This window comes from Dendrobates tinctorius, unplaced genomic scaffold (genome assembly GCF_039654945.1).
Source record: "Dendrobates tinctorius isolate UK_male_01 unplaced genomic scaffold, ASM3965494v1 ptg000070l, whole genome shotgun sequence".
NCBI classification, from domain to species: Eukaryota; Metazoa; Chordata; class Amphibia; order Anura; family Dendrobatidae; genus Dendrobates; species Dendrobates tinctorius.
In genome coordinates this window covers 69,979,822-70,004,767 of record NW_027361738.1, presented here as the reverse complement: position 1 = coordinate 70,004,767, position 24,946 = coordinate 69,979,822, and the positions used below count along the sequence as shown (strand labels likewise).

Here is a 24,946-nt window from a genome sequence, read left to right as displayed (position 1 = left end):
CACATTGGGATCCCCTTGTTTTTTGCATGTGAAATTAGCAATGTTTTATTTGTATTACCATGAGCTTCCCTGCCCTTAATGAAGCCAACCAGATTGTTGCTAACAATTGAGGGTAGGTAATGGGAGAGCCATGCTGCAATTATTTTAAAGAATAATCTACATCTACATTAATTAATGATCTTGGAGGTAAATTAGGGCAGGCATTTGTTTTTTTTCAATTCCAGGCTTTGATCAAACCTCCATAGCCTCAAGTGATTGTGGACAATGGGAGAGTCTTCTGAGATATTAAAGAACACTTTTTACTATAAATGGTAATGAATGGGGTGTAGATATTTTATAAAATCTATTATTGAATCCATCTGGCACAGGGCTCTTTCCAATAGGGAAGGGCAGTGTCCATAATATATTTGTCCATTTTTTGTTTCAAGAATATTATGTGACATTTCATGGTATAGTTCATGAATATTATATAGCAAGCTATAATAGCATCAAATTGCTTCAGCTATGTCAATGGGGGTTATGAATTTCTGGCCCGGGTGCCCCTTTTATTTTGGATACATATGTTCTTTGCATGCATGGATGCACCTTTGAAGTAGACTTTAGTGGCAACTGATTTACTCCAAATGGGGTTACTTTCCGATGGAATATTGGGATCTTGCTGCATAAAGAATTCGGAATTTTGCCGGAATCTGGAGCTCGTCGAACATCCTTCATCCTCTGGTGGGCCAGTCTGACCTTGGTATAATGGATCTGTACTAAATTGAAATGGAAATATGGTTGTGTGAGAAAAACTTCCGAGAACAGAGCATTATCAGAGTAATAATGTGGACATTGTTCCTGCATATACTAGATCTCTCTGACTTTTAATAGTTTTGAACCCCAAACTTTGAAACCATTGATTGTCTTTATTTATTTATTTTACTCATTCATTCCTCAGCGCTTTACAGACATTATCATCACTGTCTCCATTGGGGCTCACAATCTAAATTCCCTATCAGTATGTCTTTGGAATGTGGGAGGAAACTGGAGAACCCGGAAGAAACCCACGCAAACAAGGGGAGAACATGCAAACCCCTCGCATAAAGCAATTCTTCATGCCTTTAATTTTTGACCTTGTACGAAATTTGGAGATTTCATCATTCATTTAACACATCTGAAGATCTTCAGGTGCTTCATTTCTTGTTTAATTGCTTCGCAAAACCCTTGCATGCTCTGCCTTTCAGATGTATTATTTAATAGGCTAATTGCGCTAAAATCCTTATTCTCATATATCGGTATAAGCTAATTAACCTCGAAAAGATTATCCTTGGAACAATTAATGACATTACTTGCCAGCTATCTTTTCAGAAGTATTAATAATAAATAAATTGCAGTGACCTAAACGAACGGAATATTTGGTAACTTGAGACCATAATTCATTGTGGTTCCTGGCATCAGTCAGTGTTATCATCTTAATATTAGGAAATCATTAAATGATAAGCGATCTAATTTGAATACAACAACTGAGAGTGATCGAGCTGAATAGTTAATGTGTCCTTTATGTACAAGGCAGTAACGGATTTTGTGTCTACAATGAAAAATGATGTTTTATACTAAATTATGCTTTTATTTATAAATTACAATTTGCAGAGATTTTTTTTACTATGTAAAAGTGAAGTATTATTGATCTTAGAGATGAACATTTCTTATAATAAATCTTTTTCTGTGTTACAGGAAGACATGGATCACAAATATTATACTTCCAGAATGTTTGGTCCATTGGATTCTGCCAGTCGAGATTTATGGGTCAACATCGATCAAATGGAAAAAGAAAAAGTAAAGATTCATGGGATTCTATCAAATACTCATCGGCAGGCAGCTGTAAGTACAATGAAATACTCACTGTAAAACATGACTTCATTTGATGGATATTGTATTAACCAGATAATCTGCAAATCACTTGATTTAAACATTATGTTGTGCTACCCTGAAAAAATCCATCCAAAGATTTGGTCACTCACTGTTTTCCTTCTGCCTGTTGTCAAGTGTAATCCATCTTTAGAAGGAGAGACGCTAATACAGATTACAGCAGTTTAGGTGCTGGGTATTGCCTCGTTGCCCCGCTTTCCTGCCTATCAGACTGTACACAGGCATAACAGAGAGGCAGGCTTTCAGCTTAGAAAGCTAGTGGACAATGGCAGGAATGATGTAAGCTGATTGAGGAAAAGGAAGTTCCAGCACCTATAGTGCTGAAATAATGAATGAAGAGGAACCACCCATTCAAAAAGAATATACATGTAACACCAATGCTCGTGTCCCCGTGTGTCCCTCTCCTTCCTCCTGGCAAGGAAGCTGACATACTTACCACCCCAACCGTGCGGTAGTGTCTCCGTTCCCTGCTGTGGCTTCCTGCTTTTATGGGCCTACGCATACCATGCAGGTCTCCTGGCAGCACGCCTTGTGTGTGCGCTTCTCGATTCTTAAAGGAGCAGCACTCGCACTTTGAAAATGCCCCCAGTCAATAGCTGGGAGGCACCAGGTATATGAGTATGAGGTACCCTCCCCAGTAGGAAAGTGCCTGAGCAACTCCTGTAATTTCCCTACTTAAAATGTGCAACTGGTATGTTGCCAGGTTCCTGTCCTTGAAACTCACGTTATCTGAACCAGAACCTGTTCCTGAAGCCCATGTCATTTAATCTAGAACCTGTACACATGTTGCCTGAACCTGAAACCGCTTTCACAGTACCTGAACCTGCAGCCGCTCCAGTGGTAATTGAACCAACACCAGTGTCTGTCCTGTCTTGTGTTTAAGAATATGCACTGTTTGAACCAGAACCAGTTTCTGAATCCTCTCCTGCCAGTGACTCTGAGTCCACGTCCATGACTGCAACCCTGACCCTTGGAGTCAGCTGCTGCAGTATCGGGGACTGCCCAGAAGTGGCACCTGGCGGTTACCTTCTGCTCAATCAGGAGCTCTAGTGAAACTCAGGTAGCCACTTAGCCATGCCCCTCCTGGGTAAGCCCGGCCCCGTGGCACAGTGGGTCCAGGATCCACATATGTATGACAATACATATATGGAGAGTTGCAAATCAGAAGAATCGGGACAGTTCCTGAACATATTGGACTGGTATGTGCACCAGTTTTAACTTTTTGTGAGACTCGCAATGGGACCCAGTAACTTAATTCAGCTATAATTATATGTATACACTATGTATGGTGCAATTCTACTGTGGAACACTTACTTTTTATGATATCACATTACATGTTAGACAGAATATGAAGAATACCGTTTCTACGTATGGGTAGTACGATCTTTAGATGCCATTAACATGTATTCAATGCTTGCAGATTAAAGATGGTGTTTGCTCTACCAGAAAATGAAATACCAGCCCAATGTGCAGACTTAATGTACAAAAATAAACTTAATGGGACTTGGAATAGTAAGAGTTTGTGAAAGGCAAGCTGTGTGCAATAGCCTGTTCCTAGCATTACAGGAAGAGTGGATAATGGAAGAATTGGAAACTGCGGGCGATTAAGGTCACAAACGACTTCTTCACACACATTACTGTGAGCTGCGACCTACTAACACCGGAGTGGCCTGAAATTATTTCTGTTCCCACTTACTTTAGCATTCCTTTATACCTGGAAAAGGTCAGCATATTATTAGCCGGGTCAGTTTTCTTTACAAGGTATGATCTATTGATTTTACTAAGGCTCGATAATTTAAAAGAATCTGTCAGAAGCTTTAAGGTCACCAAACTAATTACATTACTGAGTAGGGTAAAAGACAAGTGCAATCCAATCATACATTCCAAGCCACAAATTGATATTCCATTCCTGAAAAAGAACGTTGAATCTGGAAATGAGGCTGCAAGTGCACCGAAGGCGGGCAGATTCCCGGGAAGTGCCAGGATTTTTGGTTATTCTCTGCCTAATGACATACCCAATTTGATTCATATCTCTTCTTGATGACGCAGAAAGGACTTTAATGAAGTATATGAGGATGGTACTAGACAGATGGAAATGCAGAAGATCGTCGAAATAGTTGAGAATCAGCCCTCCCTCGGTGCACTTGCAGCTTCATTTACATAAAGTTCAAAGTTGATTTTCTCAGCAATTAAAAATCAATTTTTGCACTAGGAAGTTATGTTTTAATTTGTCTTTTAGAACCCTACCCAGCAATGTAGTTAGTTTCTAGCAAGTTCCCTACTTTAGGAAACCCATCATCAGAATGGATCAGTAATAATAGGGAAGGATCTGTTCGGGATCCTTATCAGTATTTACAAAGAGTGTGTCACCCTCTGTTGGACTCGTCCTGTCCTGCATTGCTACATTGATCTGAATGGACACCAAGCAGTGCCTAATTTCTCTCATGGTGGCGCTGTAAGAAAATTAAGCACTTATTGTGATGTTTCCCTACAGATCTTAGATCTGATCAGCTTTATGCCAAGAGAAACTTGACAATGTAGCGTTTAACCAAAATAAACAGCATCTTTAGAGGGAACCTGTCTCGTCCATAAACACTATTTACCTGCAGATACAGGGTTAATCTGCTGGTAAATAGCATTTGCACCCTGCAGTGCCTATAGGAGGGTAATGAAATTATGTCCTCCATACAGCTGCTCACTTCCAGTCATTGGGACATTGCAGGGAGCAGTTAGTCACCACTCAGTACGAAGTGAGTGCGCCTTAATCACTCCCCTGCACTATGATTGACATCCTGGTCTGCAGCGCGCATGCGTTGTATGTGTTGTTAGCATGTGTTCAGTGTGTGTCTACAGTGTGTGTGTGCGCACAGCATGTGTGCAGTGTCTGTGTGCAGCATGTGTGCACATCATGTGTGTGCAGCATGTATGTACATCATGTGTACGCAGCGTGTGTACGCAGCATGTGTACGCAGCATGTGTGGTATCAGTGCAGGCTCGGACTGGCTCACAGGGTAACAGAGGAAACTCTCGGTGGGCCCCTGTGCAGATCTGTGCCCCCAAACCCACTATATGGATAGTACTTGGCATAATTCACTTGATTTACTCTGTACAGAAAAAAACAGCCTCTCATCATTCATTAACCAAACTACCTAGCTTATTATTATTTAGCGATATAGGTACATTGGTGAATGAGGGGAGTGTGATATTTGTATGCAGGTGAAAAGTGGGGTCCTCAAAGTCATTGCTATTGATGGGCCCTTGGCACCCCAGTCCGACACTGTGTCAGTGTAGAGTGTGTATGCAGCGTGTGTGCACAGCGTGTGTGCAGCATGTGTAGTGTCTGTGTGCAGCGTGTGTGTGCAGAGTCTGTGTGCAGCGTGTGTGGGCAGTGTGTGTATGCAGTGTGTGTTGTTGTGAGCTCATCTGCTCATTCATCTTTTGTGTCCGAGGATCTCCCTCTTCTGGTGAAGGAAGGTAGTGAGGCTGATTTTGATGAAAGAAACCAAACACCTGATCAGGTGGATGGTGACTGGGTAACGGGAACTTCAGACTGGATATAAGGCAGCCGACGCCCTTCTGAGTCACTGGTGATTTCTCTGCTGGATTCTTGGAGACTAGTCTGATTCCTGCTTCCCAAAGATAAGTTTTTGCTCTGCTATTGAACTTATTAGTTTTGGTTTTGTTTACCTTGTTTTTTGGAGTTCAGCCATCCCCGACCGGGGGTGTGCTGGATTCTTTTTCCTTGATCAGTGTTCTCTTTTGCTCTGCTTCCAGAATATTCTGAGTGCTGATATAGGGTGTGAAGTCTAGTGACTTCAGGGTCCTTTTTGCTTATCAGTTGTGTTGGTAATATTTTTAGCAGGGTTTTCTCGGATTGCAGACAGCAGCTTTTCTGTCCTGTCCTTTTTAGTTAGCTTGGGCCCCATAGTTTGCTCATCCTATCTTTCTGTCTGTGTTAGTGTTTTCATCTTGCTTCACCGTCATTACATGTTGGGGGCTGCCTATTGCTTTGGGGTCTGCTCTGGGGCAGTCAGTTTTTCCCTTTTCTCTCTTTAGGCTTATGTAGATCTCCGACTGTGACAAGGTGTCTAGGATCACCGTAGGAACACTCCATGGCTACTGCTAGTTGTGTGATAGGATTAAGGGTCTGCAATCCGCTAGTTTCCAACCTCTCTGATTTTCTGGGCTGAGCTTGTGTTTTGTTTTTTCCTCCTCGGTGACTCAATCATAGCAGAATGACCAGCCATACCGCAGATTCTAGGGAACTCAAAAGCAGGAAGGAATTGTTTGAAAAAAAAAAAGGTGTCAGAAATTTTTTTCTTTTTGTGTATATTTTTTCCTCTTTTTCTCTCAGGCCGTAGGAGGAATATATATATATTTTTTCTGATGGAGTTTAAGCAATTGTTTGATCGTGTGGAGCAGCTTGCTGCTGAGGTGCGAGGAATTTCCGCCTATCTTGCTCGTTCACACGCTGCTGAACCAAAAATCCTCACTCCTGATGTGTTTTTTGGGGATCGGTCTAAATTTTTGAATTTTAAGAATAATTGTAAATTATTTCTTGCCTTGAAGCCTAACTCATCAGGGAGCTCTGCGCAGCAGATTAAAATTGTCATCTCCTTGCTGCGCGGCAATCCCCAGGATTGGGCGTTTTCTTTAGTACCAGATGATCCTATTCTAACTACTGCGGACGCATTTTTTCAGGCCTTGGGGTTGTTGTATGATGAACCTAATGTGATTGATCAAGCTGAAAAGACCCTGTTGGCATTGAGCCAGGGTCAAAATTCTGCAGAACTGTACTGTCAAAAATTCCGAAAGTGGGCGGTCCTCACCACTTGTAATGATGGTGCCTTGGCAGCTCTCTTTCGGAAGGGTTTGTCAGAAACCGTAAAAGATACTATGGTGGGATTTCCAGTTCCCTCTGGTCTTGACGATTCTATCTCATTAGCCATTCAGGTTGATCGGCGTTTACGTGAACGTAAAATTATACAGGAAATGCTGCCACCTGTTGAAGAAATGTCTGAACCTATGCAATGTGATAGAGGTTTGTCTAGGGCACAACGTCAGGAGTTCAGAAGGCGTAATAAGCAGTGTTTTTTCTGTGGAGATGCCTCTTATATTATTTCTGTCTGCCCTAAACGAGAGAAACGTTTTCCACACACATTTGCTGTAGGTGGTGTACAACCTAAGTTTCTTCTGGCAATTACTCTGATCTGCTCCCTGTCCACATTTTCTGCTAAAGCCTTTGTGGATTCAGGAGCAGCCTTGAACCTAATGGATTTAGATTTTGCTAAACATTGTGGTTTCCCTATGACACCCCTGCGGACACCTATTCCTTTGAGGGGTATTGATGCTACTCCTTTGGCGAAGAATAAACCTCAGTTTTGGACCCAGGTGGTAATGCGGGTCACCCCAGACCATCAAGAAAATTGCAGATATTTGGTGTTGCATAATTTGCATGATACCATCGTGCTGGGGTTCCCCTGGTTGCAACTCCATAATCCAGTTTTGGATTGGAAATCTGTGTCTGTGGTGAGTTGGGGTTGTCGGTGTGCTCTTAGTGACACTACTGTTTTCTCCACCTCTCCCCAGTCGCATGAGGTTCCTGACTATTTGGCTGATTTTTATGATGTGTTTAGTGAGAGTAAGTCTGCATCTTTGCCTCCTCATAGGAGTTATGACTGTGCAATTGAGCTGAGTCCGGGGTGTAAATTTCCCAAGGGTTGACTTTTTAATTTATCTGTACCCGAACATGAGGCTATGCGTTCTTATATTAAGGAGTCGTTGGAGAAGGGTCATATTAGACCATCCTCTTCACCCTTGGGTGCTGGGGGTTTTTTTGTGGCCAAGAAGGATGGTTCATTAAGGCCCTGTATTGACTATCGCACCCTTAACAAAATTACTGTTAAATATCAGTATCCGTTACCCCTGATTTCTGACCTATTTTCTAGAGTTGAAGGTGCTTGCTGGTTTACCAAGCTTGACCTCAGGGGGGCGTATAATCTTATTCGCATTAAGCATGGGGATGAATGGAAGACAGCGTTTAATACTCCGGAGGGACATTTTGAGTACCTGGTGATGCCTTTTGGGCTCACTAACTCCCCTTCTGTCTTCCAGTGCTTCATGAATGATATTTTCCGGGACTTTGTGGATAAGTTTCTGATCATCTATTTGGATGATATTTTGATCTTTTCCAGGGATTTGGACTCTCATGTGGAACATGTTCGGACTGGGTTCTGGATTTTGAGGGAAAACTGTTGTGAGTTCATGTTCCCCTTCGCCATTGAGGTCTGATGAACTCCCTCTTCTGGTGAAGGAAGGTAGTGAGGCTGATTACCAAGCACCTGAGCTGGATGATGATGACTGGGTGACGAGAATTTCTGACTGGATATAAGGCAGCCGACGCCCTTCTGCCTTGCTGGTGATCTCTCTGAGGGATTCTAGGAGACCAGTCTGATTCTTGCTCCTCAAAAGCAGTTCTCTGCTCTGTTTTTTGCATTTGTGTTTTGGTTTTGTTTTTCCTTGTTTTTCTGGATTTCTGCCATTCCCTGCTGGGGTGTGCTGAATTCCTTTTTGCTCTGTCTTCAGAAAATACCTGAGTACTGATATAGTCTTTTTGAAGCCTAGCGTCTTCAGAGCTTTTTTCCCTATCAGCTGTTGGCTCTTTTGATAGGGTTTTTGCGGATTACAGACAGCAGCTTTTCTATCCTGTCCTTTGTAGTTAGCTTGGGCCCCATCATTTGCTCAGCCTATCTTTCTATCTGTGTAAGTGTTTTTTCATCTTGCTTCACCGTCATTATATGCTGGGGGCTGCCTATTGCTTTGGGGTCTGCTTTGGGGCAGTTTAGATTTCCCTTTCTGTCTTTAGGTTATGTAGTTCTCCGGCTGTGATCGAGGGGTCTAGGGCACCCCCCACGGCTACTGCTAGTTGTTGTTGATAGGTTCAGGGGTCTGTAATCCGATAGCTGCCAACTTCTCTGGTTTTATGGACTTAGCTAGTATTTCTGTTTTGCCTCCTACGGTGACTCATTCATAACAGAAAACTCCCTGTATGTTAAGGGATCGAAATCTCTTTTTGTTGTACAGAGGATTTCATTTTTGGGATTTATTTTGTCTCCGTCAACTATTGAAATGGACCCGGCCAAGGTACAGGCCATTTATGATTGGGTGCAGCCCACTTCTTTGAAGGCTCTCCAGAAGTTTTTGGGTTTTGCTAATTTTTATCGTAAGTTTATAGCCAATTTTTCTGTTATTGCCAAACCATTGACTGATTTGACTAAGAAGGGCGCTGATTTGCTGAATTGGTCTCCAGAGGCTGTTTCTTCTTTTCAGGAGCTGAAGCGGAGGTTCACTTCTCCGGTTTTGTGACAACCCGATGTCTCACTTCCATTTCAGGTGGAGGTGGATGCTTCAGAGACTGGTGCAGGAGCTGTTTTGTCTCAAAAAGATCCTGTAACATCTAAAAATGAACCCCTGTGCCTTCTTTTCCCGAAAGTTCTCTGCTTCGGAACGCAACTATGATGTGGGGAATCGAGAACTGTTGGCCATGAAGTGGGCATTTGAGGAGTGGAGACATTGGTTGGTGGTTGGAGGGAGCTAGACATCAAGTTGTGGTCCTCACTGACCAGAAGAATTTGATCTACCTTGAGTTGGCTAAATGCTTGAATCCAAGACAGGCCAGGTGGTCCTTGTTTTTCACACGTTTTGATTTCGTGGTCTCCTTTCTCCTGGGCACTAAGAACGTTAAGGCTGATGCCCTCTCTAGGAGTTTTTTGGCCGATTCTCCTATTGTGACCAAGCCTGCTACCATCTTAGGTGAGGGGGTGGTTCTTTCTGCCATCTTGCCTGATTTGAGACGTGCTCTGGAGAGGTTTCAGGAGGATAAGCCTGAGCGTTGTCCCAGTGGTAGGTTGTATGTTCCTGACCAGTGGAGGAGGAAAGTGATGTCTGAGGTTCATTGCTCCACGTTGGCTGGTCATCCAGGTATTTTTGGTACTAGAGATTCGGTGAGTCGGTCTTTTTGGTGGCCTGCCTTGTCTCGTGATGTCAGAAATTTTGTGCAGTCCTGTGGGACTTGCTCCCGATCTAAGCCTTGTTCTCATTCTAGTGGGTTATTGATGCCTTTGCCGGTGCCCAGGAGGCCATGGACCCATATTTCAATGAATTTTATTTCTGATCTGCCTGTCTCTCAGAGGATGACTGTTATCTGGGTGATTTGTGATAGATTCTCTAAGATGATCCATCTTGTACCACTCCCTAAGTTGCCATCTTCCTCAGAGTTGGTGCCCTTGTTTTTGCAACAGGTGGTTCGCTTGCACGGGATTCCTGAGAACATTGCATCGGACAGGGGAGTTCAGTTTGTCTCTAGATTCTGGAGGACCTTTTGTTCCAAGTTGGGAATTCAGTTGTCCTTCTCTGCATTTCATCCTCAGACCAATGGGCAGATGGAGAGAACAAACCAGACTTTGGAGGCTTATTTGAGATGTTTTATATCTGCTGATCAGGATGATTGGGTGTCATTTTTACCCTTGGCCGAATTTGCTTTAAATAATAGAGCTAGTTCTGCCACTTTGATGTCACCCTTTTTCTGTAACTTTGGGTTTCATCCTCGATTTTCTTCAGGGCAGGTGGAGTCTTCTGCCTGTCCAGGAGTTGACACTGTGGTGGAAAGAATGCAGCAGATTTGGGACCAATTGGTGGATAAGTTGTCTCTTTCCCAGGAAAAGGCCCAGCGGTTTTCTAACCGGCATAGGACCATTGGTCCCCGGTTTAAGGTGGGTGATATGGTCTGGTTGTCATCAAAGAATATCTCTATGAAAGTGGCTTCTCCAAAGTTTAAACCTAGATTTATTGGACCTTACAAGATTTTGGAGATTATTAATCCGGTCTCTTTTTGGTTGGCTCTTCCTGTCGCATTTAAGATTCATAATGTGTTTCATAAGTCCTTGTTGAAGAGGTTTGTTGAGCCAGTGGTTCCTATGGCGGCACCTCCTGACCCTGTGTTGGTTGAAGGTAACATGGAATATGAGGTAGAGAAGATACTGGATTCCCGTCTGGCTAGACGGAGACTCCAGTATTTGGTTAAGTGGAAGGGTTATGGTCAGGAGGATAATTCCTGGGTCTCTGCCTCGGATATTCATGCCGAAAGATTGGTGCGTGCTTTTCATCGAGCTCATCCCGATCAGCCTGGTGGCTTGGATGAGGGTTTGGTGACCCCTACTCAAGGGGGAGGTACTGTTGTGAGATCATCTGTTCATTCATCTTTTGTGTCCGAGGATCTCCCTCTTCTGGTGAAGGAAGGTAGTGAGGCTGATTTTGATGAAAGAAACCAAACACCTGATCTCGTGGATGATGACTGGGTAACGGGAACTTCAGACTGGATATAAGGCAGCCGACGCCCTTCTGAGTCGCTGGTGATTTCTCTGCTGGATTCTTGGAGACTAGTCTGATTCCTGCTTCCCAAAGATAAGTTTTTGCTCTGCTATTGAACTTATTAGTTTTGGTTTTGTTTACCTTGTTTTTTGGAGTTCAGCCATCCCCGGCCGGGGGTGTGCTGGATTCTTTTTCCTTGATCACTGTTCTCTTTTGCTCAGCTTCCAGAATATTCTGAGTGCTGATATAGGGTTTGAAGTCTAGTGACTTCAGGGTCCTTTTTGCTTATCAGTTGTGTTGGTAATATTTTTAGCAGGGTTTTCTCGGATTGCAGACAGCAGCTTTTCTGTCCTGTCCTTTTTAGTTAGCTTGGGCCCCATCATTTGCTCAACCTATCTTTCTGTCTGTGTTAGTGTTTTCATCTTGCTTCACTGTCATTATATGTTGGGGGCTGCCTATTGCTTTGGGGTCTGCTTTGGGGCAGTCAGTTTTTCCCTTTTCTCTCTTTAGGCTTATGTAGATCTCCGGCTGTGACGAGGTGTCTAGGATCACCGTAGGAACACTCCACGGCTACTGATAGTTGTGTGATAGGATTTTTTACCCATTGACATGAATGGGTGGTGAAAAAAACGCTGAAAATCCACAGCAAATCTAGCATGCCAAAACCGCAGCAAAAAAAAGCTGCAAAAACCAATGAAAACTTGTTTTTTTTCTGCAGCTTCTGCCAAGAGATCAGGTTTTGCTGCAGAAAAAAACACTGATAAAACTCCAAGTGTTAACTTACCCTTACGATTCTTTTGACAAAGGAAATAAATTTATAGAACACGGATTTTTGGGTGGTTTATAATCTTGATAACAAGTTCTCTTCAACTTATCGTGAACAAACAATGCCTTCATACTTTGTAGGAATAATAAAAATAGCACAACATCATACCCAAATAATACTCATACACAGTGTCCAAAATACAATAAAGAAGCATTTGATTAGCACCATATAATGCCCAACAAATATCATGTAATGTTTAGGCACCTATATAGTTCCCAAATAAAACTTCCATTTAAGTGATTTTCTGGGATGTTTGGACTACACGTTGGAAATATGTTGGAAATAACCATTACTCACCAATTTAATCACTCACCCATCCAGCCCTTCTACTCTTGTGGTCCACTCCTTACTGTTCTGACAGTGATAATCTGACTACCATCCATCACTTCTTATTAATCAGCCAGTGATTGGCCACACATGAATGAAGGTCCAGTTGGGTCCTGGTGGACCAATGTGACTATGGTATCACTGGTGGATCCACTGGAACATCACTGGTCCAATCCGATCCACATGTTCCGAATTGAACAGCTGTTCTTATAGAGAAACTGTAGTGACAATGTCAGGAACACCGCACTGCACTTGCTCACTGAGCCAGAGCGCGTGTCCTGAGTACAAAGACTGTGCACAAAGATACCTGCGGAGCGGGCAGCAGTGGTGACAATGCATGCTCCAGGACCTGAATCACGTGACTGCTAGGGGCGTGGCCTAAGCTCCACGGAGCTAGGAGCTGCCGGGAAACTCCTAGAAAGGTAACTACAGGACAATGTTACCAAGGGGCATAGACAGAGACAGAAACTAGATCAAGCCAAGGTCAAAGCACGAGATAGCAATACAGTACCAAAGGATTAGACAGAATGGATAGTCAGGACGTAGCAATAGATCAGAAAACCAGAACGGGCATAAGACGGTACAATAGGGGTAAACTGTAATGGAGTAATGATAGCCAAGCCAGGAGGTCAGAACCAGAAAAGACAATGGTACCAAAACGAGAGACGGAGTACAGAGTGAGGGAGCAAGCCGGGTCAGACACGGGAAGCAAACAAACAACGCAGAGTGCACGCACACCAGGGGTCAGACACACCAGAACAGCAGTATAACTGACAGAGAATGCTAGTTTGGAGTGAGTATAAATACCCCTCCCAGATCCAAAGAGAGGCCGGCAAAAGTTAACCCTGTGAGAACAGGACATTAACCATGTCCTAACCATGACAGACAATATAACAGCCGTTCTTTATTCCCATAAAGGTTTAATACCAGTGGATGAATATTGATAGACTCATATGCTTTAGAACCTACCACAAATCTTTCTAAGGCTACTTTCACACTTGCTTTTTTTTGCTGCGCGTTTTTTGCGCAAAAAACGAATGGAAAAAACGCATGCAAACGCTGCATTTTTTCAAGCATTTTTATGCGCATGCAGGAAAAAAACGCAGCTTTTTTATGCATTTGTATGCGTTTTTAGTGCGTTTGCGTTTTTTTCAACATTGTCCTCACCAAAAAAATCAAGATAGCAATTGTTAGGGTTAGGGTTAGGGGTTAGGGTTAGTTAGGGTTAGTAGTACTAACCCTAACCCTAACCCTAAACCCTGACTCTACTGACCCTAACTCCTAACCCTAACCCTAAACCCTAACTAACTCTAACCCCTTACCCTTAACCTAACCTTAACCCTACTAACCCCTAACCCTAACCCCTTACCCTTAGCCTAACCCTAACCCTACTGACCCCTAACCCTTAACCTAACCCCAACCCTAACCCTAAACCCTAACGAACCCTTATACCTAACCCTTAACCTAACCCTAACCCTAAACCCTGACTCTACTAACCCTAACTCACCCTAACCCTTACTGTTATGATTGAGTCACCGTAGGAGGCAAAAATAGAAATGCTAGCTAAGTCCAGAAAACCAGAGAAGTTGGCTATCGGATTGCAGACCCCTGAACCTATTAACACAACTAGCAGTAGCCGTGGGAGGCTCCTACGATGCCCTAGGCCCCTCGATCACAGCCGGAGGACTACATAGCCTAAAGACAGAAAGTGAAATCTAAACTGCCCCAGAGCAGACCCCAAAGCAAAAGGCAGCCCCCCCACATATAGTGACGGTGAAGCAAGAAGAAAGAACAAAACACAGACAGAAAGATAGACTGAGCAAAGATGGGGCCCAAGCTAGCTTAGATAGGAAAGGACAGGAAGGCTGCTGTCTGCAATCCGTGAAAAACCCTATGAAAATAAGAGCCAACAAACTGACAGTAAAAAAGGCCCTGAAGACGCTAGGCTTCAAAAAAGGCTATGTCATTACTCAGGAATATTCTGAAGACAGAGCAACAGGCAAAAGGAGATTCAGCTCACCCCAGCAGGGAATGGCAGAATCCAGAAAAGCAAGGAAAACAAAACACTAATGCAAAAAGGCAAAGCAGAAATCTTAGCTTTAGATGAGCAGGAATCAGACTGGTTTCCTAGAAGTCCACAGAGAAATCACCCGCAGGCCAGAAGGGCGTCAGCAGCCTTATATCCAGTCATTAACTCCACTCAGCCAGTCATCATCATCAGCCCCAGGTGTCTGACAATCAGGCTCACTACCTTTCTTCACCAGAAGAGGGAGTTCCTCGGGCCTCAGTAGTGAAGGGGAAAATGAACTCACAACAGTACCTCCCCCTTGAGGAGGGGTCACCGAACCCTCAACCATGCCACCAGGGTGATCAGGGTGAGCCCGATGAAAGGCACGCACCAATCTTTTGGCATGAATATCAGAGGCAGAGACCCAGGAATTATCCTCCTGACCATAACCCTTCCACTTAACCAAATACTGGAGTCTCCGTCTAGCCAGACGGGAATCCAGTACTTTCTCTACCTCATATTCCATGTTACCTTCAACCAATACAGGGTCTGGAGGTGCAACCCCCGGAACAACAGGTTCAACAAACCTCTTCAACAAAGATTTATGGAACACATTATGGATTTTAAATGTGACAGGAAGAGCCAAACGAAAAGAGACCGGATTAATAATCTCCAAAATCTTGTAAGGTCCAATAAATCTAGGCTTAAACTTAGGAGAAGCCACCTTCATAGCAATATTTTTTGATGATAACCACACCATATCACCAACCTTAAACTGGGGACCAATGGTCCTATGTCGGTTGGAAAACCGCTGGGCCTTTTCCTGGGAGAGAGATAACTTATCCACCACTTGGTCCCAGATCTGGTGCATTCTCTCCACCACAGTGTCAACACCTGGGCAGGCAGAGGGCTCCACCTGCCCTGAAGAATATCGAGGATGAAACCCAAAGTTACAAAAAAAAGGTGACATCAAAGTGGCAGAACTAGCTCTATTATTTAAAGCAAATTCGGCCAAGGGCAAAAATTAAACCCAATCATCCTGATCAGCAGAAATAAAACATCTCAAATATGACTCCAAGGTCTGGTTTGTTCTCTCTGTCTGCCCATTGGTCTGAGGGTGAAAAGCAGAAGAGAAGGACAACTGAATTCCCAGCTTGGAACAGAAAGCTCTCCAAAATCTAGAGACAAACTGGACTCCTCTGTCAGATACAATGTTCTCAGGAATCCCGTGCAAGCGAACCACCTGTTGTAAAAACAGGGGCACCAATTCAGAGGAAGACGGCCACTTAGGGAGTGGTACAAGATGAACCATCTTAGAGAACCTATCACAAATCACCCAAATAACAGTCATCCTTTGAGAGACAGGCATATCAGAGATGAAATCCATTGAAATATGGGTCCATGGCCTCTTGGGGACAGGCAAAGGCATCAACAACCCACTAGAGCGAGAACACGATTTAGACTGGGAGCACGTCCCACAGGACTGCACAAAATTCCTGATATCACGAGACAAGGAGGGCCACCAAAAAGACCGACTCACCAGATCTCTAGTACCAAAAATACCTGGATGACCAGCCAAAGCAGAGCAATGAACTTCAGACATCACTCTCTTCTTCCACTGGTCAGGAACATACAACTTTCCACTGGGACAACGCTCAGGTTTGTCCTCCTGGAACTCTTCCAGAGCACGTCTCAAATCGGGCGAGATGGCAGAAAGAACTACCCCTTCGCCTAAGATGGTAGCAGGCTTGGTCACCACAGGAGAATCAGCAAAGAAGCTCCTAGAGAGGGCATCAGCCTTGACATTCTTAGTTCCAGGAAGAAAAGAAACCACAAAATCAAAACGTGTAAAAAACAAGGCCCACCTAGCCTGTCTAGGGTTCAAGCGCTTAGCCGACTCTAGGTAAATCAAATTCTTGTGGTCAGTGAGGACCACGACTTGATACTTAGCTCCCTCCAACCAATGTCTCCACTCCTCAAATGCCCATTTCATGGCCAACAGTTCCCGATTCCCCACATCATAGTTACGTTCAGATGGAGAGAACTTTCGGGAAAAGAAAGCACAGGGATTCATTTTAGATGTTACAGGATCCTTTTGGGACAAAACAGCTCCTGCACCAATCTCAGAAGCATCCACCTCTACCTGGAATGGAAGTGAGACATCAGGTTGCCGCAAAACCGGGGCGGAGGTGAATCTTCGCTTCAGCTCCTGAAAGGAAAAAACAGCCTCCGGAGACCAATTTAACACATCAGCACCCTTCTTAGTCAAATCAGTCAATGGCTTGGCAATACTAGAAAATTTTGCTATAAATTTCCGATAAAAATTAGCAAAACCCAAAAACTTCTGGATGGCCTTCAAAGAAGTGGGCTGAACCCAATCGTAAATGGCCTGTACCTTGGCCGGGTCCATTTCAATAGTTGACGGGGACAAAATAAATCCCAAAAAAGAAATCCTCTGTACTCCAAAAAGGCATTTAGATCCTTTGACATACAGGGAATTCTCCCTCAAGATCCGGAACACAGTCCGAATATGTTCCACATGAGAATCCCAATCCTTGGAGAAGATCAAAATATCATCCAGATAGATAATCAAAAATGTATCGCCAAAATCTCGGAAAATATCGTTCATGAAGCACTGGAAGACAGAAGGGGCATTAGTGAGCCCAAAAGGCATCACCAGGTACTAAAAATGTCCCTCCGGAGTATTAAACGCCGTCTTCCATTCATCCCCATGCTTAATGCGAATAAGATTATACGCCCCCCTGATGTCAAGCTTGGTAAACCAGCAAGCACCTTTAACTCTGGAGAATAGATCAGAAATAAGGGGTAACGGATACTGATATTTAACAGTAATTTTGTTGAGAGCACGATAATCAATACAAGGTCTTAATGATCCATCCTTTTTGGCTACAAAAAAAAAAACGGCACCTAAGGGTGACGAGGATGGTCTAATATGACCCTTCTCCAACGCCTCCTTAATATAGGATCGCATAGCCTCGTGCTCGGGTACAGATAAATTGAAGAGCCGACCCTTGGGAAATTTACACCCCGGGCTCAGTTCAATTGCACAGTCAAAACTCCTATGAGGAGGCAGAGACGCAGACTCATTCTCACTAAATACATCATAAAAGTCTGCCAAATAATCAGGAACATCATGCGACTGAGGAGAGGTGGAACACACCGGAGCCTCACTAAAGGCACACCGACAACCCCAACTCACCACAGACACAGATTTCCAATCCAAAACTGGATTATGAATTTGTAACCAGGGAAACCCCAGAACAATAGTATCATGCAGATTATGTAACACCAAAAACCTGCAATTTTCTTGATGGTCTGGGGCGACCCGCATTACCACCTGGGTCCAAAACTGAGGTTTATTTTTAGCCAAAGGAGTAACATCAATCCCCCTCAAAGGGATAGGCATCTGCAGAGGTGTCATCGGAAATCCACAACGTTTAGCAAAATCCAAGTCCATTAGGTTTAGAGCTGCTCCCGAATCCACAAAAGCCTTGGCGGAAAATGTGGACAGGGAGCAGATCAGAGTAATAGCCAGAAGAAACTTAGGTTGAACACCACCAAAAGAAAACGTGTGTGCAAGGCGTTTCTCGCGTTTAGGACAGACAGAAATAATATGTGAGGCATCTCCACAGACAAAACACAACTTATTACACCTTCTGAACTCCTGACGCTGCTCTCTGGAAAAAACTCTATCACATTGCATAGGTTCAGACATCTGTTCAACAGGTGGCAACACCTCTCGTGCAGCTCTGCGTTCGCACAAACGCCGATCAACCTGAATGGCTAAAGACATAGAATCGTCAAGACCAGAGGGAACAGGAAATCCCACCATAGTATCTTTTACGGCTTCTGACAACCCCTTCCGAAAGAGAGCAGCCAAGGCATTATCATTCCAGGTAGTAAGTACTGCCCTCTTTCGGAATTTTTGACAGTACAATTCTGCAGAATCACGACCCTGGTTCAATGCCAGCAGGGTCTTTTCAGCCTGATCAATGCCATTAGGTTCATCATACAACAACCCCAAGGCCTGAAAAAATGCATTCACATTAGTCAGAATAGGATCATCTGGTTTCAAAGAAAACGTCCAATCCTGAGGATCGCCACGCAGCAAAGAGATGACAATTTTAACCTGCTGCGCGGAGCTCCCTGACGAGTTAGGCTTCAAGGCAAAAAATAATTTACAATTATTTTTGAAATTCAAAAATTTAGACCGATCCCCAAAAAATACATCAGGTGTAGGAATCTTTGGTTCAGCAGCATGTGAATGAGCAAGGTAGGCGGAAATTCCCCGCACTTCCGCAGCGAGCTGCTCCACACGATCAGACAATTGCTTTATCTCCATTGAGAGAAAAAAAAATTCCCCCTATGGCCTCAGAGATATAGAGGAAAAAATATACACTTTTTTTTTTTTTTTACAATTCTTTCCTGCTATTGAGTACCCCAGGATCTGCGGTATGGCGGGTGATTCTGTTATGATTGAGTCACCATAGGAGGCAAAAATAGAATTGCTAGCTAAGTCCAGAAAACCAGAGAAGTTGGCAGCTATCGGATTGCAGACCCCTGAACCTATCAACACAACTATCAGTAGCCGTGGGAGGCTCCTTCGATGCCCTAGGCCCCTCGATCACAGCCGGAGGACTACATAGCCTAAAGACAGAAAGTGAAATCTAAACTGCCCCAGAGCAGACCCCAAATCAAAAGGCAGCCCCCCACATATAGTGACGGTGAAGCAAGAAGAAAGAACAAAACACAGACAGAAAGATAGACTGAGCAAAGATGGGGCCCAAGCTAGCTTAGATAGGAAAGGACAGGAAGGCTGCTGTCTGCAATCCATGAAAAACCCTATGAAAATAAGAGCCAACAAACTGACAGTAAAAAAGGCCCTGAAGACGCTAGGCTTCAAAAAAGGCTATGTCAGTACTCAGGAATATTCTGAAGACAGAGCAACAGGCAAAAGGAGATTCAGCTCACCCCAGCAGGGAATGGCAGAATCCAGAAAAGCAAGGAAAACAAAACACTAATGCAAAAAGGCAAAGCAGAAATCTTAGCTTTAGATGAGCAGGAATCAGACTGGTTTCCTAGAAGTCCACAGAGAAATCACCCGCAGGCCAGAAGGGCGTCAGCAGCCTTATATCCAGTCATTAACTCCACTCAGCCAGTCATCATCATCAGCCCCAGGTGTTTGACAATCAGGCTCACTACCTTTCTTCACCAGAAGAGGGAGTTCCTCGGGCCTCAGTAGTGAAGGGGAAAATGAACTCACAACACCTTACCATAACCATTGTCTAACCAATGTACAACAAAAAAACGCATACATGCGCATGCCAATGCGCACGTATGTGCACCCATAGACTTACAATGGGTGTCTTGCTGTAAAAAAAAACGCATTGCATGCGCATGCATTTTTTTGGGGCAAGTTGGACGCACAAAAAATGCAGCAAGATGCATTTTGTGCGCCCGAGCGCACACTACAAAAAAACGCATGCACACAAAAACGCATACAAACGCATGGGTATGCGCACATAAGCGCATCCCATGCAAAATATAGGGGAAAAACGCATGCGGTTTTTAGTGCTAAATAACAGCGCAAAAAAACGCAAGTGTGAAACCAGTCTAAGACTTTTTACCTTTTTTTTAAAATTTAATCATTATAACATTTAGTTGCCTTTTTAGCCTTTTTAAATATTTAGACGCAGTAACATTGGAACTAATTGCATTCTGTTCCATGCATAATCTGCCGGCATTCGGCAATAAAAAGTTATAAAGACCATTCGGAATCATTGTCTTTACAAAGTAGGGTTCTGTAGAATTGGCCCCAAGTTATAAACCTTTGTTAATTTGAACAATGAATGTGGAAACGTGAAATCCTCTCAGTACAGACTATGTACTGTACCTAATATCTGCTATGTGGAGTTTGGATGCCTTCAAGAAACCTATAAAAATTATTCCTTTCTGTCCAAACATGAGCTCCCAACGCCACTCTATGGGCATAATTCACTTGATTTACTCTGTACATACAAAAATGGCATATCATCACTCATTAACCAAACTAATCAAGTTTACTATTACATAGACACATAGGTAAATTTGTGAATGAGAGAAGTGTAATATTTGCATACAGGTGAAAAGTGGGCCCCCCATAGTCAATGTTACTGGTGGGCCCTTTGCATCTAGTCCAACACTGGCTACATCCCCCAGTTTATGTTATTTAGGTGCTTAATGTAAATGTTATTTGTATACTTTGTTATATTGTCTAGGTTTTATTTGATATACAGTAAGGAGGAAAGGCGATAAAAAGTGAGCAGGGCTTAGAGATTATGGAAAGCAGCAGAAGTGACAGCCAGGAGCAAAGAAGACACAAGAGATTTTTGAGGACTCTTTTTGGGCAGGTCAGTTCCAAAAGACACATGAAAAATGGCTCCAGAATTCTTCCCATTCAATTCTATTGCAAAACCACTTTGCTGGTCATAAGTTTAGCCTTTTGAGTGTTTTTTTTCTACTTTGGGTTTCGAAAAATGCCTGGTTGGAGAAAACAAAGTGCATGTTACTCTCCTGAAGCTTCCAAATAGGGCACTGTCCAGTCGAAAAGCTTTAAAAAAAATGGTTCAGGAAAAAAATTTCAAAAATGCTTAAAACCTCTTCAGACCCACTCCAAAAATTCAAAAACTCCTCCAAAAACTCCCCAAAGAAAGTGAGATTCCTGAAGCACGTTCCACTTGAAAATTCATAATTTGTGATAGCCTCAAAGAAACCCCAATGTGCATGTACCCAAATACTGTCATGTTTCCATTGTGCAACCTCCAGTCATCACAGGAGGGGGTACCTTTCCTCATGTTATCACCCCCCCATACTAATAAAAATGGACATTAGCATTCTGATTGGGGGATCAGAGATGATGACCCTCTTACACCTTATAAGACCATTTGTCTTTGCACATGGCGCTTTAAGCACCTGTCCATGTATGGACTTTTATAAGATGCCATGTATTCAAACATTGCTTGGGTCAGAAGAAAACATAAAAGAGTGTTGTCTAGGATTGAGGTTACAGTCTGCAATCATACTGTGACTGCAGACTTTCGAATGCTCATAGCATTTGCCAAACATGAGGCTTCTCTGATTCTGGAGCAGGTGGCCTTGTGATCTCAATAGAGCATTTTAGCATTTTGCATACTTTCCGCCACATTCCAACTAGATGTGCCCAGCCTCTCTAAGTTAACTTGTTATGAGCTAGGTTCAGCATGTCTAGTTGGCATGTGATCATATGTAAGCAAATGGATACTTGCAACCATGTGACTGCCCACTCTCAACACCAATACCGGAGAACCCTCACAGCATGTGAACAGCTCCACACAGCCTGGACAACCGCTTTAAAGAGTATTTAAACTTTTGATTTTTTTTTAAATTGAATTGCCCTAATAATGGCAAGTAGATTGGTAGGAGTTTAGTTACTGAGACCCCCTGACAGATCGCTCAATGCTTCCATCCCTGAGAGGTGTACAACTGAGGATACAAGAACGTGCAGTTTTTGCTTGAGCGCACGGATTCAATAGACTATGAAGCCCATACATTCTAGTAAGTCCGTAGCCTGCTCGGTACATGTGCTCAGCCTGGAGCTGGACACTCCTATCTTCTGTCTCCTGAACTGCGCACCTTGAGTGATCAGTTGGGGGAAATGAAATGTAAAAAAGCAAAACAAAACACATTTCAAAGGTATAGTAAAATAATCCTTTAATTTTTCTAAAATGTTTTTTTTTTTTTTTTAAATGTTGGGCTTCAGTGCAAATGTGTACAAATGTGTCCATGTTTAGAAAGTATTGAACAGCATTTTCATAATTTACCAAGTTCCACTTTCAGTAAATTTATAGGTATGGGGTACTATTGTGTTTTTCATATCAATGTAAATTTTTAATGGCAAAATTGTAGAAACTGTCCTTAAACCCATGGCTATAAAAAGTTTAAACAGGTAAATAATTTCATGCCAATTTTTTTGGACTCAGTTACTGTTTTGAACATTTTTTCTGTCTGCTACAAAATGAATGTTGTGATTTGCTGTCAGAAGTGTGTGATTTATATGTCTCCTGGAAGAGAAGGTATAACATCTGTTGGGTTATAACATTGTAAAAGTGAACAGCTGGAACGTCACATGATGATCAGTCATTCTTATATACAACTTCTACTCTTTTTTATATTTGCATCCCTTTGTGATCTGGTTCAGACTTGCACATTAATTAGCACAATCATCCATGAGATGTAATAAAATGATGGTATGGTTGCCATAAATCTCTATTCAGTTTTAATGTTTCTCTATTGGAGAAAAAGTTACATGCCACCTTGTGACCATAGCAAAATATCTAATCTAAAGTGTAATTTTTTTTCCCTATTGGACAACATTGCACATACGACTAGTGATGGGCAAATGTACTCGGATAACGTCTTATCCGAGCATGCTCGGGTGTTATCCGAGTATCTTGGGCGTGCTTGTATATTATGTACGAGTCCCTGCGGCTGCATGATTTGCCGCTGTTGGACAACCTGAACAGAAACAGGGATTGTTTGTTAAGGAATCGCCGCATGTATTCAGGCCATCTAACAATAAATCATGCAACCGCCGGGACTCGAACATAATATATGAGCACGCCCAAGATACTTGGATAACACCCGAGCATGATCCTATAAGATATTATCCGAGCACATTCGCCCATCGCTATAGGCCATATACTCTACTGTATCTTGTAATAGTGTTGCAGTTTTACTTTGCTAGCTTAAAAGGGGTTGACCAGCCAAATTGGTAAGTTTGCAGTCCCTCTGTGTGGGTGCAGTCTTATGAATCCCCCCAGCGCATGCATTGTGCACTGCGGGAATTCACCGGTTTCCGACCCGAGTACTGGAGAGTTACATATACAAGTGTATGGAAAGCAAGGTTGCGCCCACTGGCTGGGAGTATGTATAACTCATACTGAATGACTGCAGATTTTTTGATTTGGACCAGACAACCCCTTTAAGGTGGCTATATACATTACATAAAATTAGTTTGATGGTTGAACAACTATTGCACAAATGATCATCTAGTATGCTCCCATACTCATTTAAATCAATAGATACAATACAGTGCTGGTATAGTCAGTGCACTTCCCAATACTGGTTCAATATCACCTAACAATGAACAAAGGACTTTCCTGGAATATTTGTTCATTAAAAGATTGTTACTGAGTCTTTTATCATATTTCGGCTAAAAAATTAAACACAGTATTTTCAGACTATGATGGCCTGTGATAAGTTATTAAAACTAACAACCATTTTCTTGATATTGTTCATTTTCATGAACTAAACTTTAATGTTTAAAGGCACCTTTAATTAGTCTCTAGAATGGATGAAATGTTATTCCTCTCTCAGGGAGGTAACCTACAATAACATGACCTGGTGCCTTAGGGTCCAGTGTTATTGTCTCAATCTTCAACCATTTTTGATCTTTTCCCAAGAAAACTGGAAACATGGATTGAATTAAAGAGGACTTTTCATTAAATTTTTCATGTTGAACAAGACACATGATGTGGCTGCATAGCAGAGTAAAAACCACAGTATATATTTCAAATTTTCCAATCCATTGCGGAAATATTAGCCATAAAAGTATTTAGCATCTAATGAGTTAATTTAAGTCCAAGCAGGTGTTACCAGACAGTTTTCACTGGGGACAAGCACTTCTTCTCCCGATATGATTCTGACAATCATAAGCAGGCAAAAATACTCACCACCATAGATCAGATCATAGTTCTCTGTATGTTAGTTGACAGACAGCCTGATCTCCTGCTCTAACCACTTGCGTGAGACAGTCTGGGGGGAAGGGGCAGCACAGCTGAGTTTAGCTGTGTCACATTACAGACCTTTCTATCAGCTGTCTTGATTATGGAGTGTGTCATTATCACACTTATGTCTGCTATATTCAAGCAACTTGTAATTGCTCTGCAGTGAGATCAGGGCTGTCATTACATCTCACACAGGAGTAGCCTGCCTGTTCAGCGCTACTCCTGTGTGAGATGTAATAAAACTCAGTCAGAACAGATCTTACTGCAGAACGAGAACAAGTTAAGTACAAGAGGGAGTGATTACCGATACATCACCAAACAGGCAGCGAGGAGGAGACAAAGTGGCAGCACAGCAGAACTGACAATGCTATGAGAGGAGGAGAATTGATAGAAGTGTTTTTATTGTAACACACATAAATTCAACCATTCTGCCCCTCCCTCTACAGTGACCTTATCTGAAAGGTGTTAGTTATCTCTGTGTTCTAATCATGCAGAAGTTTAGACCAGGAGATCAGGTTGTGTGACATTATATGTCTCACATACTGAGATACCTGTGCTAAACTATAGTGGGGGATGTTCTTCTTTCCTTTCAGTGTTGCTTCCTGCTTATGATTTGCCAGCATCATACATTGAGTAGAAGAACACACCCCTAGTGAAAACTGTCTGACAACACCCACTTAAAAA

General features: G+C 42.8%; 1 protein-coding gene across 2 annotated transcripts in view; it reads left to right on the top strand.

The window, feature by feature from the left end:
• Positions 1–24,946, top strand: part of PLXDC2 (plexin domain containing 2) — a 674,841-nt gene that overhangs the window by 355,895 nt on the left and 294,000 nt on the right. For both annotated transcript variants that reach the window (XM_073581846.1, XM_073581847.1), the window contains exon 3: positions 1,714–1,860. In XM_073581846.1, coding sequence (XP_073437947.1) covers positions 1,714–1,860 — 147 coding nt within the window. The remainder of the gene's footprint in view (positions 1–1,713; positions 1,861–24,946) is intronic.